The sequence below is a fragment of the Aricia agestis genome, chromosome Z, assembly GCF_905147365.1.
Source record: "Aricia agestis chromosome Z, ilAriAges1.1, whole genome shotgun sequence".
Taxonomy (NCBI): domain Eukaryota; kingdom Metazoa; phylum Arthropoda; class Insecta; order Lepidoptera; family Lycaenidae; genus Aricia; species Aricia agestis.
In genome coordinates, this window is record NC_056428.1 from 13,653,947 (window position 1) to 13,667,696 (window position 13,750).

Below are 13,750 nucleotides of genomic sequence, written 5' to 3' on the forward strand. Positions count from 1 at the left end.
AGGTGTATAATATATAGCCTTAATGTCACTCACTGAAAAAATGATTAAAATCTATTCAGTAGTTTTGATTTATATTTATTACTACCCGTGGCCCGCATTGGCCGGTACCGCCGCAAAAGCTACTAGTAGGTACACTAGCTAATAGCTCCCGTACTATACGTCCCGCAATTTTTCTTCGAAAATATTCATTTAAATCATAATATGCTGTATTAATTAAAGTATTTAATTGAATAAAGATTAATGCCATATTGGTTCAAATCCCTTCGAAAACTAGCCATTATTTGTAGTAAAAAGTAAATGACAAAAAAATGAAATTGTGGTATATCCATAAGAGATAGACCATACCATCATACCATCGCGAAGTTTTCTGTAGACCTTTTCATTATGCACAATACTTAGTTCATTATTTTGATAAATCTCGTAGGGTTCAGCCTGCGTTTGCTTTGTAAGCGGAAAAAAATTAATTATTTACGACATCACATTAGAAACCTCAAAAATAACAGTATTTCTCCACTATTTAATTAATGTTATTATACTCATAAACCTTCCTCTTCAATCACTCTATCTAATAAAGAAAACCGTATCAAAATCAGTTGCGTAGTTTTAAAGATTAAAGAGAACAAAGGGACATAGGGACATAAAAAACGACATTGTTTTATACTATGTATAGATACGAAGTGAAGGAATGACAAAACCCACACTAATTTGATATATCCGTATGTTTTTCTGCTACCTCCTAACGCTTGAACAGCATTGATGGGTTTATTTTTGCTGAGATATTTACGTTTCCCAAAAGGACTGTGTGTCACCTAAAATGTACATATCCTGCGCGATAAACTCATTTCAGCCCAACAATATTACAGGCGGCATTTAGTATTATTTTAGTATCTAACTAAACTTTAAGCCTAAACGCTTAGGCACTTACATTTAACCTTTCTGGAGCTTCAATCATTGTAGTCCGACAGTACAGTGCAGTGGCGCGTGCGGTCATTGATTGTTAGTGACAGCCCGCGGTCGCCAGTGCAGTTCGTTAGGTAACGAACTGCACTGCCAGGCTAGGTTATACTAGTTCATACTTATCGACGGTGTGCTATTTTAATGCAAACTAAGATAAGGGATTTTCCTGTCATAAGTGTCATCACTTGCGCGCAGATCTGAGCTTTTAGCCAAGACGTTTACTTTATAGTTACGTACATACATACATTTTGGTCGGCGATTCTATAAAGAAGACTTGCACCTAGCCACAGGAAAAATATCTACGAAATAATACTATACGAGCAACTTTATACAACTTTCTGCAACAACTAATGGCCACGCAGACAGGAAAAATGTTAAATAATATATGTTTATAATAGTATAGATCCACTAGGCCACGAAGAAGTCTAAAACCAGTATCTTGTATGGCTCTTGACATACGTGTTGATGTTTGCGTTGGAACGACTAATATTATGTTGTTTTACTTTTTACATGCCTAGCAAGTATGCACTATGCATGTGTTGAATAGGCTTAAAAATGTCTAGCCTGTACTTTTTGTGCCGGTCGTGTTGGCTTTATCTTACGTATTTAAGAGCAAAAGAAGAAAGAAGACTTTTAGGTATTACGTGGACACTAAAGCATCGACACCAAATACGTTATAATCGCATTTTTTTAACGTTCAACATTCCGCATACAGAATTACACAATTTAGAAATATTTTACATTACGTAAGAGTATATATCTAAATAGGTCAATAGGCTTCTATTATGGCAAATGTAAGTCTGGCAGTCCCCTCCTGGCAGAAATCCAAAAACATAACTCGTTGCGTTACGTAAGGGACGAAAGGATAAAAATATTTTGAGGGGTTCAACACTTTTGCATACATATTGATTTGGACGCCGCGCGGCAGAAGTTTTAAAATAAACCAATGCAAATCGGTCAATTTATAGATTTTAATCCATGTTGGATTTTTCCGACGGGACTATTTTTGTAATACATAGTTTATGCTATACCTATTAAAATTTAATTGTCATTTTTAGAACAGGAAAATAGATCCATATTTTAATACTTACTTATAATATTATCAATATGAAAGTAACTCTGTCTATTTGTCTGTTACGCCCAAACCGCTAAACCGATTTCGCTGAAATACTTTGAGTCCCGGGAAAGGGCATAGGAACAAATTTTGGCGCAACGGAGTTGCGGGCGTCATATTTTCGTCATTAGTATATACCAGATAATATTTAGTATATACCAGATTTTTAAAGTTCTTAACAATTGTCTATCTTTTCAATATTATAGACAAATACTGTCGATTGCGAATGTTTAAAGGGCCGTCTAAATATACCCTTATCGATGTCGTTTGTGCATACTCTAGAAAGTACAACAAATAGTGACAATCTTGAACATGTATAAGAGGTCAATGTGACTTGGTACCTTTAGCCAATCAAAACCGCTGGTGAAATGAACTCCGATCAAAAAACCCCAGAAATCGTGCAATAAAATATCCTACTTTGATAAACAGCCAACTTCAGAATATTATTAAACCTTTTGCAAGTCGAACTACCTACAATCTATTTAAGGGGCTTCAAAGTAATTCTTGAGGTTATTAACTTAAGTTCCATCTCGATTGAATGTCGATCGAGTATAATTGATCGATCGAACGACAGAAACTGACGTAAACGTCAGCATCAAAACACAAATGGTCGCGGTGAAAGCACTTTTGTAAATGATATATCGTCGCGTCAGCGTATCGTATCTTTTGGCGATGTGTTCCGGCACCATTTCGCAGATTGTATCGGTTTTCCAATTTTGAATTAAAAAAAAACTTGAGAGGTGTCAAGGGACACCCGAATGGAACGAAGTTATTTCTTATCATTTCTTATGTTCAAAAAACCTGTATTCATAATATTATTATACACTCAAAAAATTATAAAAAAACGACATCTATTGACGCCCAGGAGTACTACCAAGGCGTAGCTGTTTATTCTCAAAAACGCCATCTAGTTGACGCACAGGAATACTATCAACGCCCTCTGCCCCTAGTATGCAGGTACTAATAAAAAAGTGTCGAGGTCAAAAATCGTTCTGTCTAGCCTCCTTTACGCTGAACGCGCCATAAGGAACTTCGTTCCAATATGCAAGTATCTTCGTAATTTGGTCGGTGTATGTAAATCCCAACCAACAGATCGATTTACGAGTCACGATTAAATATTGACATCAAACCACCAAAAAACATAGATCCGCCGTATGAATGAATCAATGAATGAATCAATTTACCTGATGGCACATAAGAAAATAAGTTACATTTTTTGATAAATAGTAGTATGATAAGTATAAGTAGCATTTATGATACCAAGAAATCTAGTATTAGGTTGAGCTGAAATTATAATTTACATATAGTGAGTGTGGCAAAGTGCGCCTAACCGGCAAGTGCAACTTAAAGCTATTTTTATAATTATAGCTATATGGCGCACTTGCCGGGTAGGCGTGCTTTGCCACACTCACTATAAAGTTTTTTTAGTTATCATGTTTCTACTGACTGTAGAGTCAGTAGAAACATGATAACTAAAAAAACTATTCTGATTACAGAATAGTTTATTTTTATTTTTATTAACAACACAAAATAATGTATTTGTGTTGTTTTCCTTGTCTTCAAAGTTAGTGGCTTAATACCTCGATCGTGGGAATCGCAGACACAATAGATTTTCAATTGTTATGCGGCAGCCGGGTTCCGCCTGGGGATTGATGGGTTAACGAACAACGACAAAACTTTGTCATCTTAAAACAACTTTCTCAAATAACTTAAAAATCTAAATGTCTTATTGTAGACAATAAGACATTTAGATTTTGGGGTGAGCCAAAATCTTTTTGTTATAGAATATCCGATGAAAATTTATCGAATTGACATAAGCATTCGTTAGTATGACGTTGACGTTCGACTCGCCTTATGTCAATTCCATAAATTGTGACCGGCGATTCTATAACGAAGCGAAAACGAAAAAGTTTCGGTTAAATGGCCAGGGGGGTGAGCCAAAATCTTTTCGTTTTTGCTTCGTTATAGAATCGCCGATGAAAATGTATGGAATTGACATAAGCGTTCATTAATATGACGTTGACGTTCGACTAGTCTAATGTCAATTCCATACATTTTGATCGGCGATTCTATAACGAAGCAAAAACGAAAAGATTTTGGCTGTTGTAATAATTTACTATTATTTATTCAACAAATGCACTTATCAATATAAAAAGTACCCAGTAGCCGATTCTCAGACTCACTGAATAAGCATATAAAATTTAAAATTAAAATCAGTAAAGCCGTTTCGGAGGAGTACGCGGCCTAACATTGTGACGCGAGAATTTTATATATATGATTATGACATTTGACATAGAATTGACAGAATGCATTTTTTGTGCGACGGGATGACGATGGAAGTTGCCATGGCGCCATACTTATTTAGTCACTCAATAAAATTATGGGCGAAATCGGAAATACTTTATATGGCAAAACAGCGTTTGGCGGGACAGCTAGTATTAAATAAATAATGTTAACCTTTTGATTAATAGGCGGGTTGGTGTACGCTTAAACCAGAGCCTAATCGACATTTAACTCGTAGTTAAGTTTGTCGATTAGTCAACTTTTTGAGTTAGTACCTCGATCCTTGTCAAATAACGATCAAAATACACTTAGGACCTTACCTTTTATCATTAACTATTGTACAGATACTATCTATAGACGATAATCATTTTTAACCAACTACGCAGCAAAAAGGTTAAGTAATGATTTTGATTACGTTTGCGTAATCAATGACAAACTATAGAAGCCATATATTATTATTATTGTAAATGCTAAATTTAATCTGTCTTTCTGTTACCCCTTTACGCCCAAACCGCTGAACCGATTTTGCTGAATTTGGTATGGAGATACTTTGAGTCCCGGGAAAGGAAATAAAATAATTTTTATCCCGGATTTTTTTTTATGTTAAGCCAGATTTTATTTTATGTTAAGCCAGATATATAACTAGATGATGAAGTAGGTAAGTTACGAGGTTTGTTAAAATTATAAAGAAAAAAATGAATAACATTTATTGTCCTCACATTACAAAATGTTAGCTATCTGGTTCTTCCACTCACGTCTTTTATAATTACAGGCATATTATATATTTTTGTTACTTTGAGTATATACGGATATATGGAACATAACGGATTGATAAAATTATTCTTTCACATTTATGTCAAGTAAATACTTTAATACAAAATATGTTTATTACGCACTTTGTCAGGAGTTAAATATAACTTTAATCCTATAAGTATAATATTGTTCATCTTTTGTGTAGTATATTCGAGAAATTGTAATAGGATTATAGCGAGATAACATCTACAAATCCGCTTTTGTTATCACTAGACGTGTTAAAGTTGTATATACTACTATATGTTTGTAACTTAACGTATACAAAAGTCAGTAAACTAAAAATATATAGAAAAATATGATAACAATAGAAAATAAATTATAACAAAAATGTTATGATTTATTTTTACTAAACACCAAAAACAATTCACTTAAACTACAAAAAAATATAACGATACCTATTTAACCTACACACAACAAGCAATTTAGGCTTAAGAATGCAGCTACCAAAAATTCAATACACGTATTCAAAAAACGGCTATCTTCAATTATTTTGTTTTTAATTACAAATGTGACTTATATGCTAAAAAGTTAAAAAATGTGATATGCAGTAAAACGTAAAAAGTGTGACATTTTCTTTGCACATTATTCTAAAATGTTTGCTACATTAAAAAAAGTTTTTCCCCGTTTACAACCCAGAGTCGGGGGTCTGCTAAATTGCTAATGTCTTTGCCCCGGAAGTATAATCTAATCCTAATGACCCTTATCCGCCTCAAAGGAACAGATTTATATTCTACTGCCTACAACTCCCTATAACCACATATAATAATATATATATTTAATATTATAAATGCGAAAACGTCTTTCTGTCTATCTGTCTGTCTTAACAGAATAGAGCGTGATGAGGTTACCTTGTTCACGCCCAAAGCGATGAACCGATTTTGCTGAAATTTGGTACGGCAATACTTTGAGCCCCGGGAAAAGACATAGCTGGATTTGGCCGCGCACTCACGCACACTTTGATTAGGATAGTTTTTATCCCGGAAAAATGTACGGTTCCCGCGCGATAAACGAATTTTGGCGCAACAGAGTTGCGGGCGTCATCTAGTCAATAATATCTCTAAATTCTAAAATGTGTACGAGGCTCTACGCGGGTCTACGCACTGCTACGAGGCTCTACGAAACTCACATAATTGCTACGCGCCTCGTAGCAAGTGCTACGCACCTCGTAGCACTTGCTACGTAGAATATAGGCTACCTTTTTTATTTGCTAGCTTTATTAATTGATACAGCAACTAAAAGTTATGTATTAAATTATATATAAAAAATTGTCCGTCATTTCTGTAATTGAAAATGATAGCAGAAATAAAGTTTCGGTTTAAAAATTATAAAGACAGGAGGGAATACCTTTTTTGGGTATACTTTTATATAGTAAGAGCTTTAAACTATAAATATAGGATAATAACAATCGAGAATAACGCATAACATATATAAAATAAGTAAAACTTTTCTACAAAAAAAAATCATAAAACATTTTAACCCACAATTCAGTATACATTTAACCTGTAATCACTTCAACTTCGTACTTACTAAGTTACTAAGCCAACTTTAAGACGAATAATTTTAAACCGAAAAGCTCACCTGTAATTAACACAAAGCACGGCAAACTCACAGGTCATGGCACTAATGTCCGTAAAGCTTTCATGTTGTTGAGGTTTCGCGTGAGTCGTGACACTAGCCCGTCACGTCACACTCGACCGGCACGACTGTCACGTGCGAACGCGGAGGGCTGCCCAGTAAACTGTCGGGCTCGCTACATTTCTATACTACGTGACAAAGAGTATGGCGCGGAGGGTACAATTTTGAAGGTTCTGGAGACTGTATTCTTCAATTAAATAATTATACACTTTCCTTGCACTTATTCCAAATTATTATATTAGATTTATTACAATTAAGTTATTATTTTACACGAACGATTTCGACAAAATCATCAGCAGGTATCTGGCTTTATACTTTTTGGCTTTATGGCTTATTGTATTTATATGTATATTATAAAACAACTAAACAAGGTCCTAATCAATCATAAATACGTAAAACGTAAATTAATCCTTAAATAAATACATTAATATGTGACGTTGAATGAATTGTTACATGTTAAATGGTTTATCGTCAATTTGTCGTTATCAAGAGATATAAGTAATAAAGTTTTAAAAGAAAGACCATTATAATAAGTTTTGTTTAGTAATAAAATATATTTATTACCTATAATTATACAGATTATCTTATAATCTTTATAATGTACTTAAATATAATCTTTATGCCATAAATGGGAGAAACCTCCGTCTCTCAAAGAAAATAGGCATAAAACATTTAAAACATACACAACTTGCTCTTTGGTCGGTTTAGACAGGAGGTGCGAGCAGGACAGCAAATCTAAACAGCTCGAGTGGGAAGAGCAAGCACTTACTGTGCTGGAAAACAGCGTATTTGACCAAGTTTTCGCTCCACTCAAATAAAATATGAGGACGGAGTAGGCAGCCTTTGGAATAAAGAATTATTCAGGTTTGGCGATTGATAACACGCATTACGATGGAATAAATTTTTACCGCCATTAATCTTTTTGTATTTCCGATGTTTCTCTTTGTAGGAATCTTCTTAGTGCTGGAACTGTTGGATTTATTTGGTTAAAAATTAAAGGAGTAGTGTTTTATGTAAGACTAGATGACGCCCGCAACTTCGTTGGCAAATTCGTTTATCGCGCGGAAACCGTACACTTTTCCGGGATAAAGAGTATCTTATGTACATTCCCGGGACTCTAAGTCTCTCATACCATATCAAAGTTCAATAAAATCTATTCAGTGGTTTGGGTATGAGGAGGTAACGAACAGACAGACAGACACATTTGTAATAATATTAGTTTGAGCTAAGTCGTGGCTAAATGTTAAGTTTAATAATAATAGGTTCCATTAACGACTATATTATAAGCGTGTATGTGCGCGAATACGCCTGAAGAAGGGTTTATATTTTTTAAAGTACTGTGTGTCTGATTTTATTTTGTTATTTGAGGTGTCTTGTTAAAGGGACCCTTCTCGTCGGTCCCGTGTACAGCAGTTGCATATTATAGGCCTGGAAGAAATGGCTTATAGCATATATATAAGGCCGCCCTTGCCCACATTAATGTCTTAGTTTTTAAGTATTAACCTATCAACACCCAAGCGGTCGAAATCGACCGCGATAAGTGATAACAATAGGATAACAATAGATTTCCAAGAATCCGCGATCGAGGAATTAAGTCTGTTTGTAATACCCATCTTTATGTGAGTAATAATGTGTTTATCTATCTACCTATATAATAATTATTAGGTTCTTACATATGAAATTGGCGTTTTGTTGTACAGGCCACTTTCATCTCAAATATCTCCTCTTTGGTGAAGAATTCCAAATTCAATTTTTTTTAATTCGTTTATTCCATAAACGCAGTCATTCATTTGTTTTTTTTTTTTTTCTTTATCTTTTTTTTCTTTGGACTCGTTCATATCGCACAATTTAAAAATTGAAATATCGCTTTATTTACGAATATGAGTTCTACCGTGGCACGAGGGCTGCAGAAACAGCTCGAATAATTAACAATGTGTATGACGCTGGTGTCACAAAAATAAACACGGTACGGTTTTGGTCCCAACGTTTTCGTTCTGGAAATTCCGACCTTCACAACAAGACCCTTTTAAAATGAATAATGAAGAATTAAAGGCCATTGTGGAAGCGGATCCATCGCAAACCACTTCAGAGTTAGCAGCAGCAGGCTTTGGTGTAAATGATAAAACTGCTTCGATCCACATGAAACAAATTGGGAAGATAAAAAATCTTGAAAGGTTAGTACCTCATGAATTGAGTGAAGCAAACCAGAAAACACGCGTCGACTGCTGCGTTACATTGCTCAACAGACACAATAATGAAGGGATTTTAAATCGGATCATTACTTGTGATAAAAAATGGATCCTTTACGATAATCGGAAGCGTTCGTTGCAATAGCTGCCCCCTGGAGAATCAGCCAAATTCTGCCCTAAACGAAAATTGACTCAGAAAAATTTACTTGTGAGTGTTTGGTGGACTAGTGCCGGTGTCGTTCACTATGGCTTTCTCAAATCTGGCCAAACGATTACGGCAGATATCTATTGTCAGCAACTGCAAACCATGATGGAAGAACTAGCTGCTAAACAACCAAGGCTGGTCAATGGCTCTAGGCCACTGCTGCTTCAGGACAACGCTAGACCAAACACTGCACAACAGACGGCCGCAAAACTGGAGGAGCTGCAATTGGAATGTCTGCGATGTCCACCGTACTCCCCGGACCTTGCTCCAACAGATTACCATTTTTTTTGGAATTTGGATAACTTCCTACAAGGAAAAAAATCAAATCTGATGTTGCAGTCCAAACCGCATTCAAAGAATTTATTGACTCTCGTCCCTCCGTTTTTTTTAGTAAAGGGATCAACGAAAAAACAACGCATCGATAACAATGGTACATACTTTGATTAATTAAATATATTATACAAAAAAAATTACTTTATATTCCTACCATAAAAAACGCCAATTTCATATTATGTAAGGACCTAATAATTGTCCATGATCGAAGTCGATTGCTTTTACAATCATGTTATACATCACGGTCTAACGCAACGGTTTTTACATATTATATTACCAATAAATAAGCGTAGTTAAAGTATGTTTTCATTTTACTTTACAGCAAGATTTTTTTTAACAACAGACTATTTTTTTTTCTCAAAGTTTTTTACAGCTGTCATGCCTATAAAAGTTATAGGCATGAGAGCTGTGAAAAACGTATCGGTAAAGCTACTTGTCAGAAGTCTAATTTACTTTTTTCATTTGAAAACTACACGTGTCCTCCCACGCGGCGCACCTACATTACGCGACACAACCATAACCGTTCAGTTTTATAGGCCTCGATTTAATCAACTTTTAAATGAAATCTACCTATTTTTTCACTGTTCTGAATTCGAAATTTTAGCTATCTTGTGAGGAATGATTGAGAATGGGAATGAGCAAGGATGAAAAAATATAGAGTCCAATTACTTGCAAGTTGCAACGTATACTTATAACCTAAAAGTAGTACATCAGTCACAACAACCTATATAACTGTTCCAAAATGCACACATTAGAGCATTTTAGAGTCAAGCAAGTTAAAATTAATGGCATAACAGATTTTAGGGAATAAATAATCTATATATATAAAACTCAAAAAAAACATGGTGGTCTATCAACGCACAGCCCAAACCTATAGACCGATCGGGCTGAAATTTGGCAGGCAGGTAGATATTATGACGTAGGCATCCGCTAAGAAAGGATTTTGACCAATTCAACCTCCAAGGGGATAAAATAGGGGATGAAAGTTTGTATATAATAATACTTCTTACGCGAGCGAAGCCGCGGGCAAGCTCGTATTAGATAAACGTGAAAAATCGGCAAACGCACTTAATTCAAAATTCCATAGTTTACTCACATTACTTTTTATAATATTGTCAATGTGAAAGTATATCTGTCTGTTACCTCTTCATGCCCAAACCGCTCAACCGATTTTGCTGAAATTTGGTATGGAGATACTTTGAGTCCCGGGAAAGGACGTGATAATCTATTTTTTGCGGAACGGAGCAGCGGGTGACATCTAATTAAGTATAATCTCTAAAATAAGAATAAGAAAAGTTTATTTTGCACATCACACAACACAATATTTAATTTCTTTCTCTCTTCTTCAAATTAAAAAAATTATCTCTTAAACAACAGGTTTCTTAACTCATTCATAGAGGCCGGCTTACATTAAATAATCCTACCCAGTAATCGAATCCACCGTTTTCAAAATTGCATTCCAGTACATTCCAGTGCCCATTTACATTATTTAAATAATAATCAGCGCTGGATTGCTACTGGAAAAATGCAAACAACCACTGGAATTAAATTATAGCTATGGTAGCGATGAATTCAATCACTGGATTGGAATAATAATAGTAAAACAGCCATAAGGAACCGTCATAACTCATAACACACTCTTACTATTACAAACTTCGTCAGTGTAAATTACAGACAAATTACACTGATGTTTCACCACTTCCTGATAAGTGCCGAATAGGCTATCCACCACTTAACTTGACAGATGAAGTATGGAGAATCTGTCAAATAAGTTGTAGGTAAATAGCATAATCGGCACCTTATCAGAAAGTAGTGAAACAGGTCCTATAAAATTACATTACTGGTCCTTGCATTAAACGCTCGTAATCAACTGATTAGGATTTACGATACGAAAATTACGATTCAAACCTTCTAACCGTACCATTAAGTGAAAATGGAAAGTTATACGTTTCTTTTCTTTAACAGCACAGGGTATCTTTTGCAACGGGGCTACTTAATTAATTTTAATAAATATTTCGTAATATCATTATGAAATATTATCGTCAGAAATGGCAGTAATTAATTAATATGTCACCCGCTCTGAGGAAAAGTGGGCGAAATTAATGAAGATAAAATATTTAAGGAAAAATCTCAAATGCCAGTAAGTCAAAATGATAAATACTGAGATGTCCAAAGTTCCATCAGGTTATATTTTACAAGGTATATATTTTATTAAATTGCGAACTTATTTAATCATAATATATTATTATACAAAATAGCATGTACCTACTAACAGTTTTTATGTCCAAAATACAGTTTCTAAATACTACTTTAAAAAAAAAGTAATTGTAAAGAAGTTATCTATTTTAGCATTCTACTTACTGGGACTATTTCTATCTATTCAACCACAATCAGCGTCCACGTTGAACGCGACAAACTATAGCTTCGTAGAATACATACAGAATTTCAATCCAAGCAAAGTCTGGGAAAGAATAGAAGTAAGGAATAAACAAAATGGACGAAACACAACCGTCAGAGATGAATTCGAAGAAATACTTAAATCGATAGACCAAACAGACGTGCTGCTGCAACTAAAAGTTCAGGATGGGAACCCAAAAATCCTGATCCAGAAAGACGGAAGACGGTGGAAACCACCGTTAAACTATGATCGAGGAATTGTACCGGATATATTTCACTTGCGAAGAAGATACATTGAGCTGATGAAGCAGGCGATCTACCAGACGCGAAACAAAATGATCGTGATGCAGGAATTAAGAGAGAAGTATCGAGACGTATCGGTGTACAAAATGGGTTTTTTAATGGCGAAAACGGATCGCGCCTGTAAGAAGTTTTCAAACATAGCGTACAAAGCCTTCAGGCTATGCTCGCAGATGAGACAGAGTGCTACAGATGGAGTATACTTCCAGGACATGCTGGAATTGGAGGAGCGAATGCTGAATTTGTGGATGGATATAGATCTGCTGGTACATTTGGTGACTATCAATGACGAGAACTGTAGGAGGATGCTGAACCAAGTCATGACTAATAGAAAGAAGGAATGGAAGTTTGTCAATTGAATGTTAGATAATGAAATAAAGTTTATCTCGTTGGATTTTTTAAATATAAACTTTTTTTTTTAAATTGTAACGCAACGTATTGTACTGAACTTTTTCCCATTATTAATTTGCGCGAGCTTCCTAGAAATATTCTATGACATGCTGCTGAGACACCATAACGCTATGTCATAGGAATAAGGCAACCAACGTAATACCATTCATATTTATTACTAGCTGTTGCCCGCGACTTCGTCCACGTCAGCAAAATGTGATAACAAAGATAATAAAAAAGATTAAAAAAACCCTTGGTTCATTTAAAAAAAAAGTGAAATAATACTCCTAACTTTGGGAAGTTGGTTAAAAAGTAGCCTAAGTTATTCCTTACTACATCAGCTATGTGCCTGAAAAAGTCCCGTCAAAATAGCTCTAGCCATTTCAGAGATTAGCCGAAACAAACAGACAGACAGACAGACATACAGACAAAAATTGTAAAAAAAATTGTTTTGGTGTCTGTACCCTATATACATTCATATGCATTTAGTAAAAAACGGTTCTTTCAATATTATAAACAGACACTCCAATTTTATTTATATGTACCTATAGATGTATAGATTTTACAATTCAGTACCGAGAGCCCCAAAAAACATAATTATACTTAACGTTTGCCAATGTCGCTGGCAAGATACGATCTCTGCATCTATGCGTTTTGGGCTAAATTCATATGATTCTCGATTGTAACTCGTAAGTCCGGACACAATCTAAAATCGAATCAATTTGATCTCGGTAGTTTATACTCCCGTCATTGCCGCACGATAATTGTGCGGCGGCTAAATTTCTAACTAAAGCCCCTAGCCAAGACGTTTTCCTAATCGCTTCTTTATAGAATAGCCGTTTAAAATGTATGGAATTGATGTGTCATTAGTCGAATGTCGACTTTATAATATTAATCGAACGCTTACGATAATTCGAAGTCGACATTTGAATAATGTCATGTCACTTTCATACATTTTCATCGGCGATTATATACGGAAGCTATAAAGAAAACGTGTTAGCTAGAGGCTAAGGGAAGGGGGAATCCAAACGAAATCCTTCTAGGTATGAAGCTAACAAAGAACCTGCCTGCCTTATTCCCGGAAGAAATCGTATTCAATACTCTCCCGTGGTTGGATAAAATTTTTGTAACATA

The 13,750-nt window shown here is 35.0% G+C and overlaps 2 protein-coding genes across 3 annotated transcripts in view; one reads left to right on the forward strand and one right to left on the reverse strand.

The window, feature by feature from the left end:
* LOC121738588 overlaps positions 1–6,885 on the reverse strand; it is a 257,205-nt gene extending 250,320 nt beyond the window's left edge. Inside the window, exon 1 of the mRNA XM_042130748.1 lies at positions 6,746–6,885. The gene's annotated coding sequence lies outside the window, so the exon portion shown is untranslated. The remainder of the gene's footprint in view (positions 1–6,745) is intronic.
* A 4,628-nt stretch (positions 6,886–11,513) lies between these two features.
* Positions 11,514–12,599, forward strand: LOC121738599. Of its 2 annotated transcripts, none has more exons than XM_042130764.1 (2): positions 11,514–11,728; positions 11,879–12,599. In XM_042130764.1, the coding sequence occupies exons 1-2, from the start codon at positions 11,680–11,682 to the stop codon at positions 12,583–12,585; spliced, it is 756 nt and encodes a 251-aa protein (XP_041986698.1). In that variant the 5' UTR covers positions 11,514–11,679; the 3' UTR covers positions 12,586–12,599. The 2 variants fall into 2 exon arrangements, with proteins under 2 accessions (XP_041986698.1, XP_041986699.1); XM_042130765.1 differs by having other exon boundaries at positions 11,519–11,713.
* The last annotated feature ends 1,151 nt before the right edge of the window (positions 12,600–13,750 follow it).